This window comes from Manis pentadactyla, chromosome 8 (assembly GCF_030020395.1).
Source record: "Manis pentadactyla isolate mManPen7 chromosome 8, mManPen7.hap1, whole genome shotgun sequence".
NCBI lineage: Eukaryota > Metazoa > Chordata > Mammalia > Pholidota > Manidae > Manis > Manis pentadactyla.
In genome coordinates, this window is record NC_080026.1 from 58,401,968 (window position 1) to 58,419,663 (window position 17,696).

Below are 17,696 nucleotides of genomic sequence, written 5' to 3' on the forward strand. Positions count from 1 at the left end.
TGAAGCAGGTGTTGTCCTTTGCACAGTGATGCTTTGAGAATCCCCAAACCATCCTTGGGATGTCTGTCTCTCACCTGGCCCTCACCTGGATTTACACTGCCAGACAGAACCATCTGCAGGAATCACAGGCTGTGCTGTGGGGGTGTGGTGTGTGTACTGACCCCAACACTGGTCAAGGAGTGGCCCAGTGTCCTTCAGGACCAGCTGTTAGCTGGGACTTGCCGGACACCTGCTGAGGACATTTTAAAACCCACCATGGGGTCCTGTGTGTCAGTCCTGTGCTGCTCAGCAAGGGAGCTGCTGGGTCCTGGCTGCCATGCCTTTTGGGGTACTGAGGAGGGTCCCTCCAGCCACTCCCAGACACACACAAGGCCCACCACAGGCTTTTGGCCTCAGGCTAGGGATGAGACAACTCAGCTGCCTCCTGTGCAGGAATGTCCGATTTTCTACATAACATATGTTTAGGTACCAGTGGGGGAAGACAAACATTGGGAAGTCAGCAAACCCTTTGAAGAGATGAGTCAGCACCTGAGGCTCCAGCCACACCCACATCCTGAAGGGGACGCAGGACAGTCCACCACTGCCCAGCCCAGGACTGCCCAGAGGAAGGAACTGGGGGCTGAACGTTTGGGAGTCACAGGCCATTAGCATGGAAAAGGCCCCGGAAGCCACCAGCAGAGAGAACACTCAGTTCCTCTTCTCCTCTCAGGTGCCACATAAGGCACTGCTGATGGTGACACTGCTAACACCCCAAGAGCAGTGGTCCTGAGAGCACTGGGGTACTGCTGAGGGAGGACAGGTGCAGCTGGTGAGGACGCTGCCGTGCACCTGCCCACGGTCAGCGGAGGACGCCAGAGAATGCCTTTGGTTCTGGCTGCAAAAGGCTTTATCCTCCTGGTCCCTCTCTGGTGACCTCTGCCTGAGTCTTTGCTCTGATCTGTCCACCCAGCTGCAACTGAGCCAACCCGTGTGTGGCCTGAGATGGGGCTGACCAGACCTGGCCCTCCTGGGGGCCTCCCTCTGTGAAGGGCACAGTCTCCTTTACAGGAGCTGAAAGCTGTCCCTGCCCTCCCTCCTCCAGCCAGTGTGGCCCAGGGCACACTCCAGGCGGGCGCGGGGGACCAGAGTCTGTGCTGGGCCCCATGAGGTCCTGCTTGGAAGCACCCTGGCCAAGAAGGGCCCCAGCACCCGTTGGTGGGGTGGAGGAGTGCCCTCCGGCAGCGGCCAGAAGGGGATGCTGAGCACAGCAGAGCTTTGTTCCAACCTCCGCCATCGATCGCCGTGCAGACGCTCTGTGAATGGCACTCTTGTGGTATTTTAAGAAGATTCTACAAATAGCACTAACTCAGAATGGGCCTCAGAGCCAGCTCATGAATGCTGCAGTGGCGATGGTGGGCCAGCCTGGGAGCCTGAGCCAGGACAATGGGGCCTCACAGGGGAGGCAGGGCGGATGTTCGGTGACCTGGGCCTTTTCCGGGGCTCCGTGGCCTCATTTCCCCCAGACTCACCCGGGCCCTCCCTGCTGCCCAGTCCTGGTCAGTGTCTTCCCAGGAGTTTATTGGGAAGCAATGACTCTCCAGCCTCACTGAATAAAGGGAGTGGGCCACGACATTCTTTCAGTGCCTGATACTCCCGGATTTCCAGGCTCTGGTGATGTCCTCTGGGTCAGAGAAGAGGGAGGCACAGGAAGGAAGGATGTCCTTAGGATTTCATTAGAAATCACTTTATTAGGTGGCTAGAGAAACCTCAAAGACCCATAGTCCTAGCAGTCTAGGACTTCAACTGGATTCTTTCCAGAAGAGTATAGAGACTTGAAAGACAGCTGAGGCAAGAGAAAAAGAGCAGGGATACTGGGGTCTTTCAGAGTTGGGTTCAGACTTATTCTGAGCAGTGACATCTGGCTGGCTGGGGACAAGTTATTTACCTCTCAGAGTCTCGATATCATCATCTCTAAAACTGACAGTCTCATACACCCCTCATGGAAGAGGTTGAGAAATCAGAGGCTGTGCTTGGCACAGTAAGCCTTCAGTAAATGTTAGCCTCTCTTCCTTCCCAAATCAAAGACCACTTATTTAATGCATTTCATGCATAAAACGTTTCTGAACTGTGGCTGAGAAACCTGGCAGGCATAAAGGGAACCCCTCTTGACCCTGTGAATCTACAAAGACACCAGGGCTGTGGAAGCAATGCAAATGAGCAAGGCAGGCATCAGAGAGGGCCGGGACCGTGGCAAAGTCAAGAGGCTTAAGTCTAAGCCCATTTTGTCCCTGCTGGTACTTGGGAAATGTTGAGACAATAGAGGAAAGACCATTTGTGATAGGGCTGCCCTGACCCCCAAGCACATTCTCAGCAGGGCCATAGTCAAGGGGCTAACTATGTCCAACCTCTGCCAGAGGTGGCATGAAAAGGTTGTGCCCTCCCAACCCTCAGCCTTGCTGGTTTCCAATTCTGACCCTCCAGTTTGACCTGCAGTGACCCGGCCATGCTCCTGGGCTTGTATGGCCTGCCCCTTCCCTTCATTCAATGTTTTGCAATAAGAAATGGGACAATCTCTCTGTAAGTGGCTCAGCACAGTTCTGTGCACAGAACTCGCCCTCGATTCATGTGAATGAAACTAGAACAAAGTTAGGTAGCCTTGTTCACAGCCAAGAGCACAAGCCCCCAGACTCAATTGACTGTGAAGAAGTCCCAGCTGGGCCACTGGCATGCTGTGTGACCGTAGGCAAGTCACTTCCTCTCTTTTGAGCTTCTTAAAAAACTCATCTGAAAAATGAGACGGCAGGGCTAGGTGATCTCTGAGGACCTCTCAGCTCACACTTCTCAGTACTGAGGATTCAATCATTAGCATTGAATGGTAGATGCTCTCCTTTACCCTCCACTGTGAAGCCTTCACTGGAAAGGAGCTTGCTTGTACCCAAATTGGATTGGGGTGAGGTTGTAGTGGCCTGTTAGCAGGCAGGTGGCCATGGGCATGGCTGCTGGGACCTTGCTAAGTTAGAAAGTGCAGGTGTCTCTGCAGCCCCAGCTGGAAGACAGTGTTTGCTGGTAGGCACTCATCCACACATGTCCTTTCCTCATGCCCTCACTGCATCATAACAGCCCTGTTGAGGTGGTGCTCTCCCAGCCCTGTGAGATAGAGATGCAGAGCCCAGGAGCACGCACAGGGGCACAGCAGGTCAGAGTGGGAGGGTCAGGACTGGAAACCAGGGCAGCCTGACTCCCAAACTGTTTATGTTGTCCCCCCACACTGTAACCACCCAACCTGTAAGAGGCTCACGGTCTTTCAAAATGAGCCCTGTGCCCTTGGACAGTGACACAGGTCTCTCTCTCACTCTCCTCATCCATAAACTGAGGAAGTGAAACCACAAAATTTCAAAGATCTCTCCTGGCTCCAAGCTCAGGGGCTCTCTACCTCCAGAAGTTGTTGATGATGACTAGGTGGTGTTCAGAATCCTCAACAATGGTTCAGCAAGAGCCAGGACCAACCAGAACAAAGTGGGTCACAAGCCCATATCCAGTCCTAGGTGGCCCTGCTAGGCCAGGCAGGAAGCCTCAGGCACTGGATAGTGGGGAGGCCAGGAAGCCCCCAGAAGGCAAGAGACCCTGATGATTTACTAACTGGTACAGAAGTATTTCAGTGTTTTACAAACCTCCTGGCCATTCTGGTGAGCACTGTCTGAATATTATCCATAGCCGCAGACTCCTGCCCAGTTAGGGCACTCCTCAGTGAAGTCTGAGAAGGAGGCTGGGGAGCAGGGGCAGAGGGCCCCACACCAGCTCCTGCTCCACGCCTTGTACTCTGCCCTGCAGACAGTCAAGTCACATGGCAGTGGCGGCCACTATGACATCACTGGTTTGATGGACATGTTTGCATGTGAAAAAGACTGCACTGAACCCATGGGGCCACCACCGGCTCCTGTGTGCCCTGGTTTGTCACTGTGAGCACCAAGTTATTAAATATCCCCTCCCACTGCTGGTGCTGCTGGACAGGCCACACCACTTGCCCCAAGAGGAACAGGGCAGGAGCGGGTGGTCCACATTCAGTGTGTGACTGATCCTCAGAAAGGAACCTGGCCTGGGTGAAGCCACAAAGGAGAAGCTGCCGGTTTGTGACTGACCTTTGACTCTTTCCAAACTGGATGTGACAGTCCTACTGTTGCAAGTTTCATGAGTAAAGGGCATATGCTGCTTTCTGTTTTACTTTCACATGCATTCTCCCTTGCCAGCTGTCAAAGTGAACATCTGGCTTTACACTGCATGGTATTAAAATTAAATAAACACGGAGTGCAGGTTAGGAGTGCAGACTCTTGTGCCAGAAAGCTTGGATCAGACTCCTGGTTCTGAGTGGCTTTTGGCAGGAAATTATGACTCAGTTTCCTAATCTCTAAAATGAGACAGTAGAATCCACTTGAGGGTTATTGTGCAGTCTAAATGAATTTCTACATTAAAGTGCTTAGGCCAAGGCTTGGCTCATAGTGAGTGTTAGCTGTGTTATAAGTGCTTTCATTTCAACAAAACAACACTGATTTCATCATTTTTTAGAATCTTACCCCAAGCCTCAGCAAAATAATAATCATTTCCATGATGAGGCATTTGTCTGTATGCTAGCAACCTTATATATGGAGTATAGTTTAATTCTTCCCTTAGCACACTTGGTGAGTTGTTGATATCCTGATTTACAAAGGTATTCCTCTTTGACTCAGCGAAGTAACTTGTCCCGAGGCTGAACAGGTAAGTAAGTAGGTGGTAGAGCCAGAATTCAGAACCTGGTCTGCCCTACTCCAAGCTTCACTAGTTTCCAGCATTTCATACTGCCTCCTTGAAACCAAGCCTCAGGCACCTTAACTCACTTCCAAGTCACCACTCAGCATCTAGGTAAAGTTTAGGTAAGAAGGACAAAGCCTTGACCAGAGAAGACCTAAGTACCTGCCAATATACCTTGGTGTGAATTGGCATCTCAGAAAGTACCATCTCCGGAGCACTGCTGCAATTTGACCCATCTTGCAGCTCTCTGTTAAAGCCCCACTTTTCAGAGCATTGTCATTCTGACTTGGCCCACTCTAGGAAAAGCCCTATCTGCAGGGCATTTGCCAAAAACAGTCAATGGTAATTCTTTAACATTATAGCTGCCTAAAGCTGTGATACTAATTGGAGCAAACAGAGCTGGCTAAAAGGAAAATCTGAGAAAAGAGAAATCCACTGGGGGCTTTGAAAAGTTTTGACATATATCTGGAGATCTATAAGCCTAGACACATGTGCAGAGCTATGCCCATGAGTAGGAGAGACCTGAAAAGTCCTCAGTCTCTCACTCTGGCTGACTTTGAGACCCTGGGGATGAAATTATAAAACAAACAAACAAACCAAACCCAAATCAAACAGATGGAAGGAAATAATTAAGATTAGATTGGAAAAAAAATTAAAAAGACTGGGAAAATAACAGAGAAAATCAGTAAAAACAAAAGTTGGTTCTTTGAAAAGACAACCACATTTGAACAAACTTCAGCTAGACTAACCAAGAAAAAAAGGAGAAGACATAAGTTACTAAAATCAGTAATGAAAGAGGGGACAGCACTGCCAACTCTACAGAAATAAAGATTACAAGGGAATAATATCAATAATGTTACACCAACAAATTAGATGACAAATGAAACAAATTCCTAGAAAGATAGAAACTACCAAAACCCATCAAGAAGAAACAGAAAATCTAAATAAACCTTTAATGAGGCTCAATTAATAAATACCCCAAAATGTTTCACTGAATTCTACCAATCATTCAAAGAAGAATTTATATCAGACCGTTTCACTGGTGAATTCTACCAAACATTCTGAGTATTAATACAATTTTTCACAAATCCTTCCAAAAATTAGAAGAGGAAGGAATGCTTCCCAACTCCTTTGCAGCCAGTACTCCTCTGATAATACAAACAAAGACACTACAAGAAAACTACAGGTCACAGACACAAAAATCAACAAAATACTAGCAAAATACAATCTAAATGCTCATCAACTGAAGAACAGATAAATGATATAGGGTACATTTTATTATGGACTATATTCAGCCATAAAAAGGAATGAAGTAGAGATACTGCTGCAACATGGATGAACCTTGAAAACAATATGCTAAGTTAGAGAAGCCAGTCACAAAAGGCCATATATTGCATGGAAGTAGTTTAGCACCTGGGGTTGCCAGACAAGGGAGGAGGGTGGTCTTAGGAATGGGAAGTGTGCTAATGGATATGAGGGTTTTTTTTCGAGTAATGAAAATGTTCCAAAATTAGATTATGGTGATGGCTATGTAACTCTGTGAGTACACTAAAAACTATTAAATGCTGCAGTTTAAATGGATGAATTCTATGTTATGTGGAGTATATCTCAACAAAGCTGTTTCAAACGGAGTCTGGTGATGGGTGCCTGGAGAAACAATGTAGCAGAAGATGTAATTCAGGCAGGATGTGCATTAGCTACACGGCCAGGCTGGGGCAGATAGGATGAAGAGAACTATTTTAGGGAGTCACCTTATTTGGGTGCCCCCATTTTGGACCCAAGACTCCTGAAGCAGAATCCCCTTACAGATGCAAGGACCCGAGAACTAACGAGATGGGAAAACGTATTGCTAGAAAACGTATCACTAGGCTTTTTCCCATCTCCCTTGCGGAATTCAGGCCTCTTGAGCCTCAGAGAGGCATGGTGCCCTGAAGCCCAAGGCCAGACACTTCAGGCCCCCCAGGACTTGCTCCTCTCCAGGGCCAGCAGTATTGGAGATAGCTAAGTGCTGGTTAAGCAATCTGTTCATGAATTTCTCTCAGGGATGGCTCCAGGTGCGGGCCTTCTTCCCCAGGGTTTGATCCTCTCAGGCGGGACTGAAGGCAATGCAAGAGGGTATGGTGTGCGTGGGGACCAGAGAGGTAGGCCATGGGGGAGGGCAGGGGTGTTGGAAGGGGGTTTGGGATAGGGGGCAATGTTAGCAAGACTATGAAGCTGGGCTTTCTTCTCTAGGCACTCTGGGGCCCAGGCAGGGTTTGAGAGGGACACAATGTGACAGAAGCCATGGATGGAATGGCTTGAGCCATGGACTAGAAGAGGCAGGAAACTTGGTGGGGAAGCCAGTGCAGTCAAGATGATGAGGCTATGGAGGCATTACAGTGGTCCTGGGCGCAGGGATGGGGACACCGCCCTAGATGTGATCAGAGGGAGCTGTTGGCGTGTGGTCATGGGAAATGAAGTAGTGGGCAAGGGTTGAGAGCCAGGAAGCTGGGAGAAGGGGCAGGTGGGAACACGGAACTCCATCTGGAGTTTCAGATTTTCAGGCTGAAGATGGGCATTCCAGAGGTGGGGGCAGAAGAATTGGGGGCAGGTTTTTAAAGGCAATCACAATTATCAGGCCGCTGGGTGAGACACCTGGGGAGACAGAGACCAGAGGGTAAAACAAAGACAATTCACAGCACTGGGTGTATTACAGGGGGCGGAAGAGAGAAGAGCCAGTCAAGGCGAGGAAAAAGGGCTGAGCAGCAGCAGCCTCTGCAGTCTAGGAAGTGGGCAGAGTGAGGGGCACGGGGCAGGCTGTCAGGTGCTCAGAGCACTGGGACTGTTCACCAGGTCCAGCACGGTGCTGGGGACAAATGCACGAGGAGAACTGGGGGAGGCAGGGACGGCAGACTGTTCCTGGGGCAGGTCATGGAGGGCAGGAGGAAAGGGCAGAGCTTGTGGAGCACACCGGGACAACAGGTAGGTTTTTAAAAAAGTGTTCTCATGAGCCACTTGGGCAGGTCTATGTGCTGACAAGGAATCAGAAGGCAGGATGAGGGTGTTTGGGGGAGAGGGGACATGATGGGGGCTTGATCTAGGAAGACAAGAGGAAGCTTCCATTGCTGAGACCAATAGGAAGGGAGAGGGGTGAATTTGAGGATGAAGCAGCAGCAGGGGGCCAGGCACCTCAGAGGACTCAGGAGCCCACCAATCTGCCCTTGTTCTTTGAACAAAAGCTGCCTCACTGCTGTACTCCTGTGCCACTTCTCCCTCCAAGTCTTGGCCTTGGACCATAACACAAAGTTGAAAAAATGAAATTTGCCACTGAACAGACCAACCATAGAGCTCTACACAGCAGAAACATCTGGAAACATCGCCTAGAAACAATGAGATCAGAGTGTCCTCTGAGTTCAGATCAAGTTTGCCTGCCCTCTGCTTGGAGGAGGATGTTAATTGTCCACACATCAGAGCCTGCTCACTGACCTCTCAGCTTCTTCAGGAGCAGCTGGGACCCAGGACTGCTCCATTTGCAGTGATCTGTCCTGCTAGGATAGCGAATGTGATTAACACCACAAGTAACACCGCGAAAAGTGCCTGTAGCAGTCCCTCCTCCAGTCCACAACATCCCCCTGCAGTTCTACAGGAGAGCAGGCATCTCCTAGCAAGAGCTCAAGGCTTTGGATTTTAAAGGTCTGATGTCTAGATCCACGATGGTGACTCTGGCCTGTGATGTATTTTTGCTGTTCTGTTCATGAGATTTATTATTTGAGCTCTTCCACTTTACCCAGTACACTTTTACAAAGGGACAACATGGTCAAATATTCTGTTATGAAAGTTCAGATCCAAAAAAACCCAGGAATGAAATCCATAACAACAGCTATTGTCTTGGGAAAATTGAAGTTATATCAGTGGCTAACAGACTCTCTTTTGATCTTATCTTAAATAAAATACACACACTCCTAGTCTGGAAAGTCAGAAATCTCCTTACACAGGTAGCTTACAACAGCTAAACATGCACATGTGCGCACACACACACACACTCCTTGGGAACAGATGTACTATGGCACTGCTACAGCAACTGAATCTGTTTAATGTCTAAAGCAACATTTCTCAGTGCATCAAAGACGGAGTACTGTGAGATGCTCTATGGAAAGCAGGTTCCCTGAGCAAAGGTTTGGGGACTGTACCTACAATCTACCTGACTTGGAGATGCACAATTAAACCACTGTATTAAAACCTCTGAGAAGTTTTGCAGTGAAAAACCTTCCACATTTTGGTAACTCATGATTTTTAAGGTTATTTGACCAAGGAAATACCCATTTATGGCAGAACTCATTTTGAACAGTGGCCCAAACTGTCTCTCATCTAGCCAGACTGGCCACATTGGTTCAAATTGGTTAAATGAGACAACAATATTTAAACATCTGGAGATTTTACATTAAGAAACCCAGTGTCTGCCTTCCTTGAACTACAGACAAGCCTCCTGCCTGGCAGTGGCTGGCTGCCCAAAACAGATGGGCAGGCGCAGTCTTGCATCATGGCGCTCCTCACCCACTCTTGTTCCAGACTTCTGCCAGATAGGCTAATTTACATGGGCAGTGAGACCTTGTGGGTCTTCAGATTGGGTCCCTGCACCCAGGCTGCTGTGGCTAGCTGTGCCTTGGGTAGGAGGGTGGGGGCAAGCTACACTCCTACACCAGGATTGGTCCTCACCTGGATGGTAGCTTGGGTATCCATAGCCCCAGAAGACAAAGCCAGTAGGACATGCCCATGGCTCCCTTCTGGGGCTGCTAGTTGAGTGTCTGTCCTCCCTAACCAACACCTTGAAAATCCACCCTTGCTCTGGGACTCGGGCCCCACCCCTTGCCATATTTACTGAGGAATGGTTAGCAAAGACCAGAGCTGGTGCAGTCCTGCAGCCTCTAGTGAAATCTTCCTGCTGTGCTCTGGGCTCCCACCTGCCCTCAACCAGCTCGCAGCAAGACCCTGCCCTCTGGCTACTGAACAGCCAAAACTCCATCAACTCCCAGCCCCCTCCCTCCAAACATGAAGCCCCACACATGTGAAATTCTTTTTTCTTTTGTAAATCAAATGCCAAGAAAACTGCTGCTCTGGGGCAATGAGAACCATGCAGCAATTCACATTTCCGATTTGGTTTTGGCTGCAGAAAGGCTCAACCACAATTAGCAGTTATGGTCAGAGTAACTGGGCTCTCTTCTCTTTGCTCTATGCATCCTGTTTAAATGTGGAGTCCCATTTAGTTTTTTACATTTATTCATTTTACATGTTATAAGCTATCTCAGACCTTTTGGGAAACAAACCTATACATTTATGGTATCATTTTTATCACCTGGACAAGAGTCCTTCAGGCTGCTTGACACATTCATACTTTTTCTTTATCTGGGTCCAGAATATACTTGTCAAGGAACTGGGACCTGGCATCCATTCTGGTAAAGCCTGCACTGTATGGATCACAGGCAAGTCTGTCTTCCCAACTTACCTGGTCATAGCAGTGATTTGGGGAAATTCTTAAACATACAGCTTCCCAGGCAATACGCCAGAGTCTATCCAGCAGGTCAGAGTGGGGCCCAGAAATCTGCATGTTTATTAGGGGAGGGTGTAGGTGAGTCTTAGGGTCAGGTGATGGGAAGAGACACACCACTATATTTCGGACAGTCAACAAGGATCAATCATTTCTGTTAGTCAAGGGTTAAGTTGGAAGGGCCACTTCCGGAAGGAGGCCGGACCTCAGGCGGCAGCCGAGTCTTCATGTTTCTCGGCGTGGAGCCCTCTCCAAGCCTGCTGCATTCCACAGGCAACAACCCTCGGGGGTTCCGCCGCGACTTTTGGAAAACTCAGCCAGGACCCCTGTGTCCAAGTCTGTTGACAGAGGGGGGCCAAAAGAATGAATGGCCCTACTCCCTAGCGGTTAAGCCGCAGAGGCGGTGCCAGGTGCTGGCCCGGCTCTCTTTGCAGAGGACTGCGGGCGGGGCGGAGCGCCAAGGACTCCTCCGCCCCAGCCCTGTACTTGGCGTACCTGCAGCCGGTGCCCACTGTCGGGTCCGGGTCCTGAAGGGAGTGGGCCCTCCCTCCGCTCCGCTCCCGCCTGGGGCCCTGCCCCAGCCCGCTGCGGACTCCGCGGAGACAGAGGAGACCCTGGAGACTCCAAAGTTCGGAGACTCTGGGGAGTTGCAGCCATACCTGAGCCCTTTCCACGGCTGAGGCAGGTGTCCGGCGGCCCTGGAAAACCGAGGTGGGGTTGGCAGCCCCCAGCCCCAGCTGCAGGGAGCCGACGGCGCGCGCCCCGCGCTGGAGCGCAAAGGTGATGAGCCCGCGGCGCACGTGCGCGTCCGAGTTACCTTTGGGCGCTGGCAGGTGTCCCCTCCAGTCCTTGCAGCAGCACAGCCCCATGGCAGCCGTCCGCGCCCGCAGCGGCGCCGGCTGCTGGCACCCACTGGGTCGCGCGGCCGATGTCCCGCCCGCGTACAGTGCCGGGCCAGGAGCGGGACTGCGAGAGGGGCCGCCGGGCAGGCTGCTCCCTTGCCCTCACGCTCCTTCCTGGCCCCGCGCCGCGGACATCCCGGCCTCGGTGCAGACCCTGCTAATCAATAAGGGAACGCGCAGATTGCGCCGGCCGGGCCGCCAACCCGCTTTTATCTCTGCGCGCCGGGGCGGCCCCATGCCGGCTCCCTGCCCTCGCGGGCGCCCTCCCCGCGGCCCGTTACTCTCCCGGGCGCCGCGCTGTGTGCTCACAACGGCCCGCTAGGGGGCGATATGCGATTCCGCGGTCTCCGGCTCCCTCCTCTATCCCCGGGGAACCAACAGATAAGTGGTGGTGGCCACAGTGGCCTGACTTCTAGGCAGAGCAGCCAGGGAGGCCCCCTCTCTATACAAGAGCGGCGCCTCCCGTCCGCCAGCGTCCCCTAAGCAGTCACGGCTTGGGTGACTTGGCGAGCATGTACCAGGGCCACCCTGCTCTCCTTTTCCCAGCTCACCTGAACGCTTCAACTGAGCAGCAGCAGAAAAACAGTGTTTACCCAGGCTACCCCGACATCTGGCTGGGCTCCTTATGGACTTTGTGACTTTGGGTAAGTCTCTTCCTTTCAGAGACAGTTTCTTAACCAGAGAAGTGAGGGAAATGACAATGTTTCAGATGTCATTTAGCACAAATTAAAGGTTTGATGGTGTCAAGTTATTTAAGCATGTTGTGCTCAGTTTAATAGAACTGTTTCATTGGATACTTCTGGGAACACACATATATATGTATATATAGTTACAACTGGTATGTTAAGTTCTTTGTAAGTGTGAATTATTGTCATCAAATGTTGGTGAAGATTTGGGTAAACTGGTACTTCTGCCGTGAGGGTGTGTTTCAGTGTAATCACTTTGGAAGGTAACATTCGAGCTACTTACTAAAACTTGAAATGCTAATACCTGGGACCAACCAATTCTATTTCTCCATATGCATCCACAGAAATACTTTTCCCTATGCTCAGGAAAACCTGTACAGGGCTATTCATTGCATCCTAGTTTAGAATTGCAACAAACTGGAACCAATAAAATGTTGTCAATAAAGGAATATCAAAGAAATACACTGGCATTTTCATAAAATGAAATGCTATATCAAAGGAGGGAGCTAGAGCTAAATGTTCGAGATCTGTGGATTCATAGCACTTATGTAAAACATCCATCCACGAAATATCACTATAGTGCTCACTCTATGCCTGCCACTGCTCTAGGTGCTTGGCCCTAGAAAAATACACAGGAAGAAAACAGGAAATCGAGTGGATTCCTCTGGGGAAAGGGTGAGTGACAAGAATAGACTGAAAGTTGTTGTCAAGAAACTTTAGTTTTTTTATAGTGATCTAATTTCTTAAAAGGAAGGCATATTTAAATTTTATTATGTAACTAAACAAGAAGATGAGAGAAATAATTTCAAGTGTCTGGTACAGAGTAGGGTTCTTAATACCAATTCTTTCTTACCCCTCCAGTTCCCAAGATCTGTTCCTGCCCCTGAAACAGGGCTATGGTCAATCTCTGATGGTCTTGACTTGACTGGGATTTCCTCCCACCCCACCCCCACCCCAGCTTGGGAAAACAGAGGGTCCAGGAGGTGAGCAGGGGCAAGGCCAGGCCAGAGGCAGAGGCAGAGCTGCTGGGGCTTGGAGCAGAAGAGTTAAGTGGAGTGGGGGAAGGAAGGGAGGAGAGAATGACTTTGAGCAAGAAAGAGGTTTTCCCAGGAGTTAAGTTTTATTCAAAGGAGAGATTAACAAAGGGGCAGATTTCTGCCTCCCTTTCCTTTAACTATCCAGAAAGACCTGGGTGAGGCTTCTCCAGGGAGAGGAGAGGGTTGTCCTGCACTAGATCCGGAAAGAAAGATGTTTTCACTTCATGACATGTAGGCAGGGGTTACAAAGAGGGAGTAACTGAGAAAAAACAGAGAGACCTGACTTCTGGTTGCTGCCAAGTCATTTTAAACAGTTTTAGCACCAGGCAAGATCACTTAGTCACAGCGGGCTTAATGAGGCCCCAGGAATTCCAAGCTAGAGCTCCCTGCATTCAGGGAGAGCATGTGTGGGGAGTGAGCCCCCGGGTGATTGTCCAACCGCCAAGTCCTACATTTGGAAAGCCAGATTTAAAAGAAAACATCACAGCAGCCATTGTAGGCTGCTTGTTTATCTTTCTAAGAGGAAGTAGCAAAGCAAGATCATTTCAAATGAGCCTATTATAGAGGGTCAGCATCCCCATTGAACCGTTCAAATATATTTTGGGATACTCAACTCTTCAAAGTGGCTTTAAATATCAACTTCCAGGGCAACTTAGGAGACAGAAGCAAAACAAGAGCTTCTAGCATTATTGCCTTTGGTTTTACACACTTTAATTCCTGATTGTACATTATCTTTGTATAGTTTTCTAGTTGTGTATCTCTTCCTCAAGAGGGAAGGAAAATAACACTCACTATGGCTTCCCACCATGTGCCAGGCAATTCACAAATGCTATTACCTCAATTAACCACAGGACAATCCTATGAGGCAGATGCCAATGGATTCAATTTACAGAGAAGGAAATGGAAGTTCAGGGAGGTGAAGAGACTTTTCCAAGCCCAGTGAAGTTGTAAGTGGCAGAACCAAGATGGATGGATGGGTGGATGGGTGGGTGGGTGGATAGGTAGATGGGTAGGTGTTTGGATGAATGGATGGATGGTGGATGGATGGATGGATGGATGGATGGATGGATGGATGGATGGATGGATGGTGGACAGATGAAACTTTCCCAGTTAGGAGAAGAATCATGGTTGCAAGTGGTAAAGCACATACTGAGCATGGAATTTGCCTGAAAGACCAAACTCCTTGAACATACCTCTGCCCTTTGAATTGATTGTGATCCCAAACCATCTTGAATTAGGCCAAACGAAAGGGTCACTCAGTGCTGCAAGGCTCCAGCTGAGCTCAAGCCACCCCACTCCAGAAGAGGTGAGAGCCTCTGAGATGCCTCCCAGAGCTGGAAGGCTGCCATTGGGCATACCACCGGGAAGGAGAGCCAGAACCAGGGGGTGAGTGTCCAGTGAATGCAGTGGGCCCTGGGAGGAGGGTTGGAAGCCAGCTTTGGAGGACAAAGGATGTGTGGGGGCTGGGGCTATCCACCCAGAGCTCCACCTCCTTCTGCTTTAGCCCAATTCTGTAGGAGACCCAGAGTTTGGTAGTGAGGGTATGGGGTTATTTCTAGGAAGGCTGCTGCTGCTGGCATCCTGCCCCTATGCAGCCTGAGCCCCTGGTCAGGGATTTTTTAGGAGTCAGGACGTGGCCCTTAGGCCTTTAGAACTCTCTGCAGGAGTCTGGTTGCTCCTCCCGATATACCCAAGGTCCCCTCATGGTACCACCTCAGAGCATGAGCTCAGTCCTGGGAACATGACAGCTTAATCAGAAGTGTAGCTTTGGGGAACTAGAATAGTCATTCATTCACTTATTCATCCATGTACCAAATGAAGATTGACCACAACGGAACACCTGAGAAAGACAGCCCCAGGCCTGACCTCTGGGGAGGCGGGGAGGGCACTCAGGAAAGGCTCTACAGAGGCCAGGTCTTTGTGGTAAGCAGTGAGGAATGAGGAAGAGCCCAGCTCCTCAGGGGGGCATAAGGATGGTCCTCCAAAGGGCAATGTGTCGTCATGCTAAGGAGCTTGGTTCTGGGGTAGGAAAGAGTCAGAGGGCAATTAGAGAAGGGGAATGTGATGTAGCCTGGGATCCTGTCTATCAGCCTGCACTGGAGTGAAGTAGGGACCGGAAGGGGATGGCCAGGACAGGGAGCAAGCTAAAAAGGACAAGGCATAAGCCAGGTGAGAGATGCAGGGCCCAAAGACAGCAGGTCAAAGAGAAGGATACTAGGTGGGGCTGAATGCCAGCAGGGTGTCCCCAGCAACCCATACCTACTAGTTCTCAGGCCCTGTGTGGTCTGTCTGGGCTGCCCTGTGACCTGCTTTAACCAATAAAAGATGACAGAAGTGACTCTGGCCTGGGTCTGAGCCTAAGTTCTAAGAAGGCTTGGCAACTTCAGCTGTTGTCTTCCAGGGAAAGCCACCCCCCTTGTGAGCACTGGGACTGTCCTGAGATGGCTGCTCTTCTCTGGGAAGACCATATGGAGAGCTGAGGGCAGGGTCAGCAAACAGCTTCCTCCAGCCACATCAGGCAGGCTGCCTGTCCTGAAAGTTGACCCTCCAGCTGATACATGCAGAGCAAAGACAAGCTGTCCCTGCAGCCCTACCCACATTGCAGAACAGTGAGAAAATAAAATAAAATATCTAACTCACTAAGCTTTGGGGTAGTTTTCTTAGGCAGTAATGCAACTGAAACATGGGAGTAATACATGCTGCTATTGGCTAACACTACTGGGCCCTGATGGCATCCCAGGCCAAGAACTTGGCGTTCCATTAGAATTCAGAGCCATGCTCTGCATTAGGCATCATCATTATTTTCACTTTAAGGAGGACATTGAGGCACAGAGAGGTGAAATAATTTGCTTGAGTTCACACAGCCCACCAGTGGCTGAGCTTGGATGGGAAGCCAGCCAGTCTTGCTTTGGAGCCTATGCTCTTAATGACTTTAGGGTAGATACTTTGGAGGGAGAAGGGACCACAGTTGGTAAAGAATTCACTGCCCCATGGGGCCAAGGCCTAGCTGTAGGTGACGCTTGTGGTACAAAAGACAACCCCGTGTTGTGCTGGCTGGTGTCTGGCAGGACTGTCTCATGGGGCTCACTGCGCTGTTAGCTTGCAGAGTAATGCCTGCCTCCTAGCAGCCTTGGCACCTGGTAGAGGGAGCTTCCTGAACATAAAGTATCCACTTGGTGGGCCATTTATTGCAAACCGACCTTATCTCGGCACTCGTGTCTCCCAGGCATTATCTCATTTCATTTCCACAGCAGCCCTGTGATGGTGCTGTCAGCACACCCATTTTACAGGTGAGAATATGAACACCTGCTCAGGTTATGTGAGCTCTCAGTGTCAGGACCAGCATTGGTCACTTTCTTAATAACCAGCCCCTGCCTCCTGCACCCTGGAGGTGAGGGTCTCCATCTGAGCCTGCTTCCCTGTCTCTCCCCCTTTCCCCCCATCATAGTTATGGTCTCTGTTAGGAATTTGGCCATAAGCTAATGTATACACGTCATACATACCACACTATAGATTCACAGACATTCTGGAATTGGAAGGGACTTTAGCATTTTACTGCAACCTCCTCACTTTCCATGAAAATCTGAGTCTTGAGAGGCTGTCCTCTCCAAATTAAGCATTTCTTGAGGGCCAGTGGTACACCGGGTGTGAAAGGTGTTAGTGACAGTTTGGGCCTACACCAATCATCTTCAGTTTTTGCCATGAAATCGACAGACCTACAGAAAGGAGGCCTTACACTTCACCTCTCAAAATATGTTAATGAGCTTTGACCACAGTGTATAGAAACCAGTTGATTTGGATTTAGATATCTAGGTAAACATATTTACTAGTATCCCTCACCCTATACTATCCCTCATCAACAGCACTGCTATCGTTACTCACTTTATAGACTCATTGTTCAGGGTTCTTTCTTTTTTTAAACAAAGTGTGTAACTCTGAGAAAGGTAGTCTGAAGCAGTCCCACACTGCCCTGTCCTAGAAAATGCTGTGCATCCCATAATGATTGGTATGCTTTTTCCTTAAGGAGACTTGAATCTAATTTCTCTTTTACCTTTGGCTGCCTGGAAGCGCAGGGAAAAGTTAGAGTTTGGCTTTGGCAAGATGAAGGCCTGAAAGTAGTCCTTCACATTTGTTCTTTTGTTTCCTGATTTTGCTTTTTTCCTTTTATTTGCATTTTTTCAAATCCTTAATTTTTAAAATTATTACTGTTGTGTTATCTTCATTTTATTCTAAGTGTTCTTGTTAGAAGTCATTTAAGATCCTTTGTGGACTAACATAGCGGTATAAGTAAGTGAATGTCATATATACTATTTTAAACTAGGAGAGGGTAAACTTTTTCTAAGGCGCGGCTTATGAACATATTTAAGCCTTTCATGCCTTACGGTCTCCATAGCAACCATTCTGTGTTTCAATAAAACTTTATTTACAAAAGTGGTGTAAGCCAGACTTGGCCTATGGGCTTTATGTTGTTTGCAGCCCTCTGTTTTAAAAGAATTTTAGAGCACTGGGAAATCGCTTCCTCTTAAGTTGGGAAGTACTTGGCTTAGGAAAAAAATTCCCATCTCTCTGAGGTAGGAATTCTAAGATGTCTAGTTTCCACTTCTGGGCAACAGGTTAGGGAAAAGCAGCTGCACAAACTGTCTGCACAGTCAGCTCTCCGAAGGGCATGCAGCCCGGGTGGGTCAGTCCCTAAGAGCAGGCTCTGAAGTTGACAGTGAGAGCCCATTCTCTTGCACATTTACCATGCCTACTCCTCAGGGAGCAGGACACTGGGGCAGGGCCC

The 17,696-nt window shown here is 49.4% G+C and overlaps 1 protein-coding gene across 5 annotated transcripts in view; it reads right to left on the reverse strand.

Moving 5' to 3' along the window:
- The window catches only part of ARHGAP22 (Rho GTPase activating protein 22), a 196,841-nt gene that overhangs the window by 83,667 nt on the left and 95,478 nt on the right, over positions 1-17,696 (reverse strand). Inside the window, exon 1 of one of the 5 annotated variants that reach the window (XM_036916597.2) lies at positions 11,106-12,289. The exons of the other annotated variants lie outside the window; for them this stretch is intronic. Within the exon in view, the coding sequence (XP_036772492.2) occupies positions 11,106-11,157 (52 nt within the window). The 5' untranslated portion in view covers positions 11,158-12,289. Of the gene's footprint in view, positions 1-11,105; positions 12,290-17,696 lie in introns of those variants that run through there. 5 annotated transcript variants of the gene reach the window in all.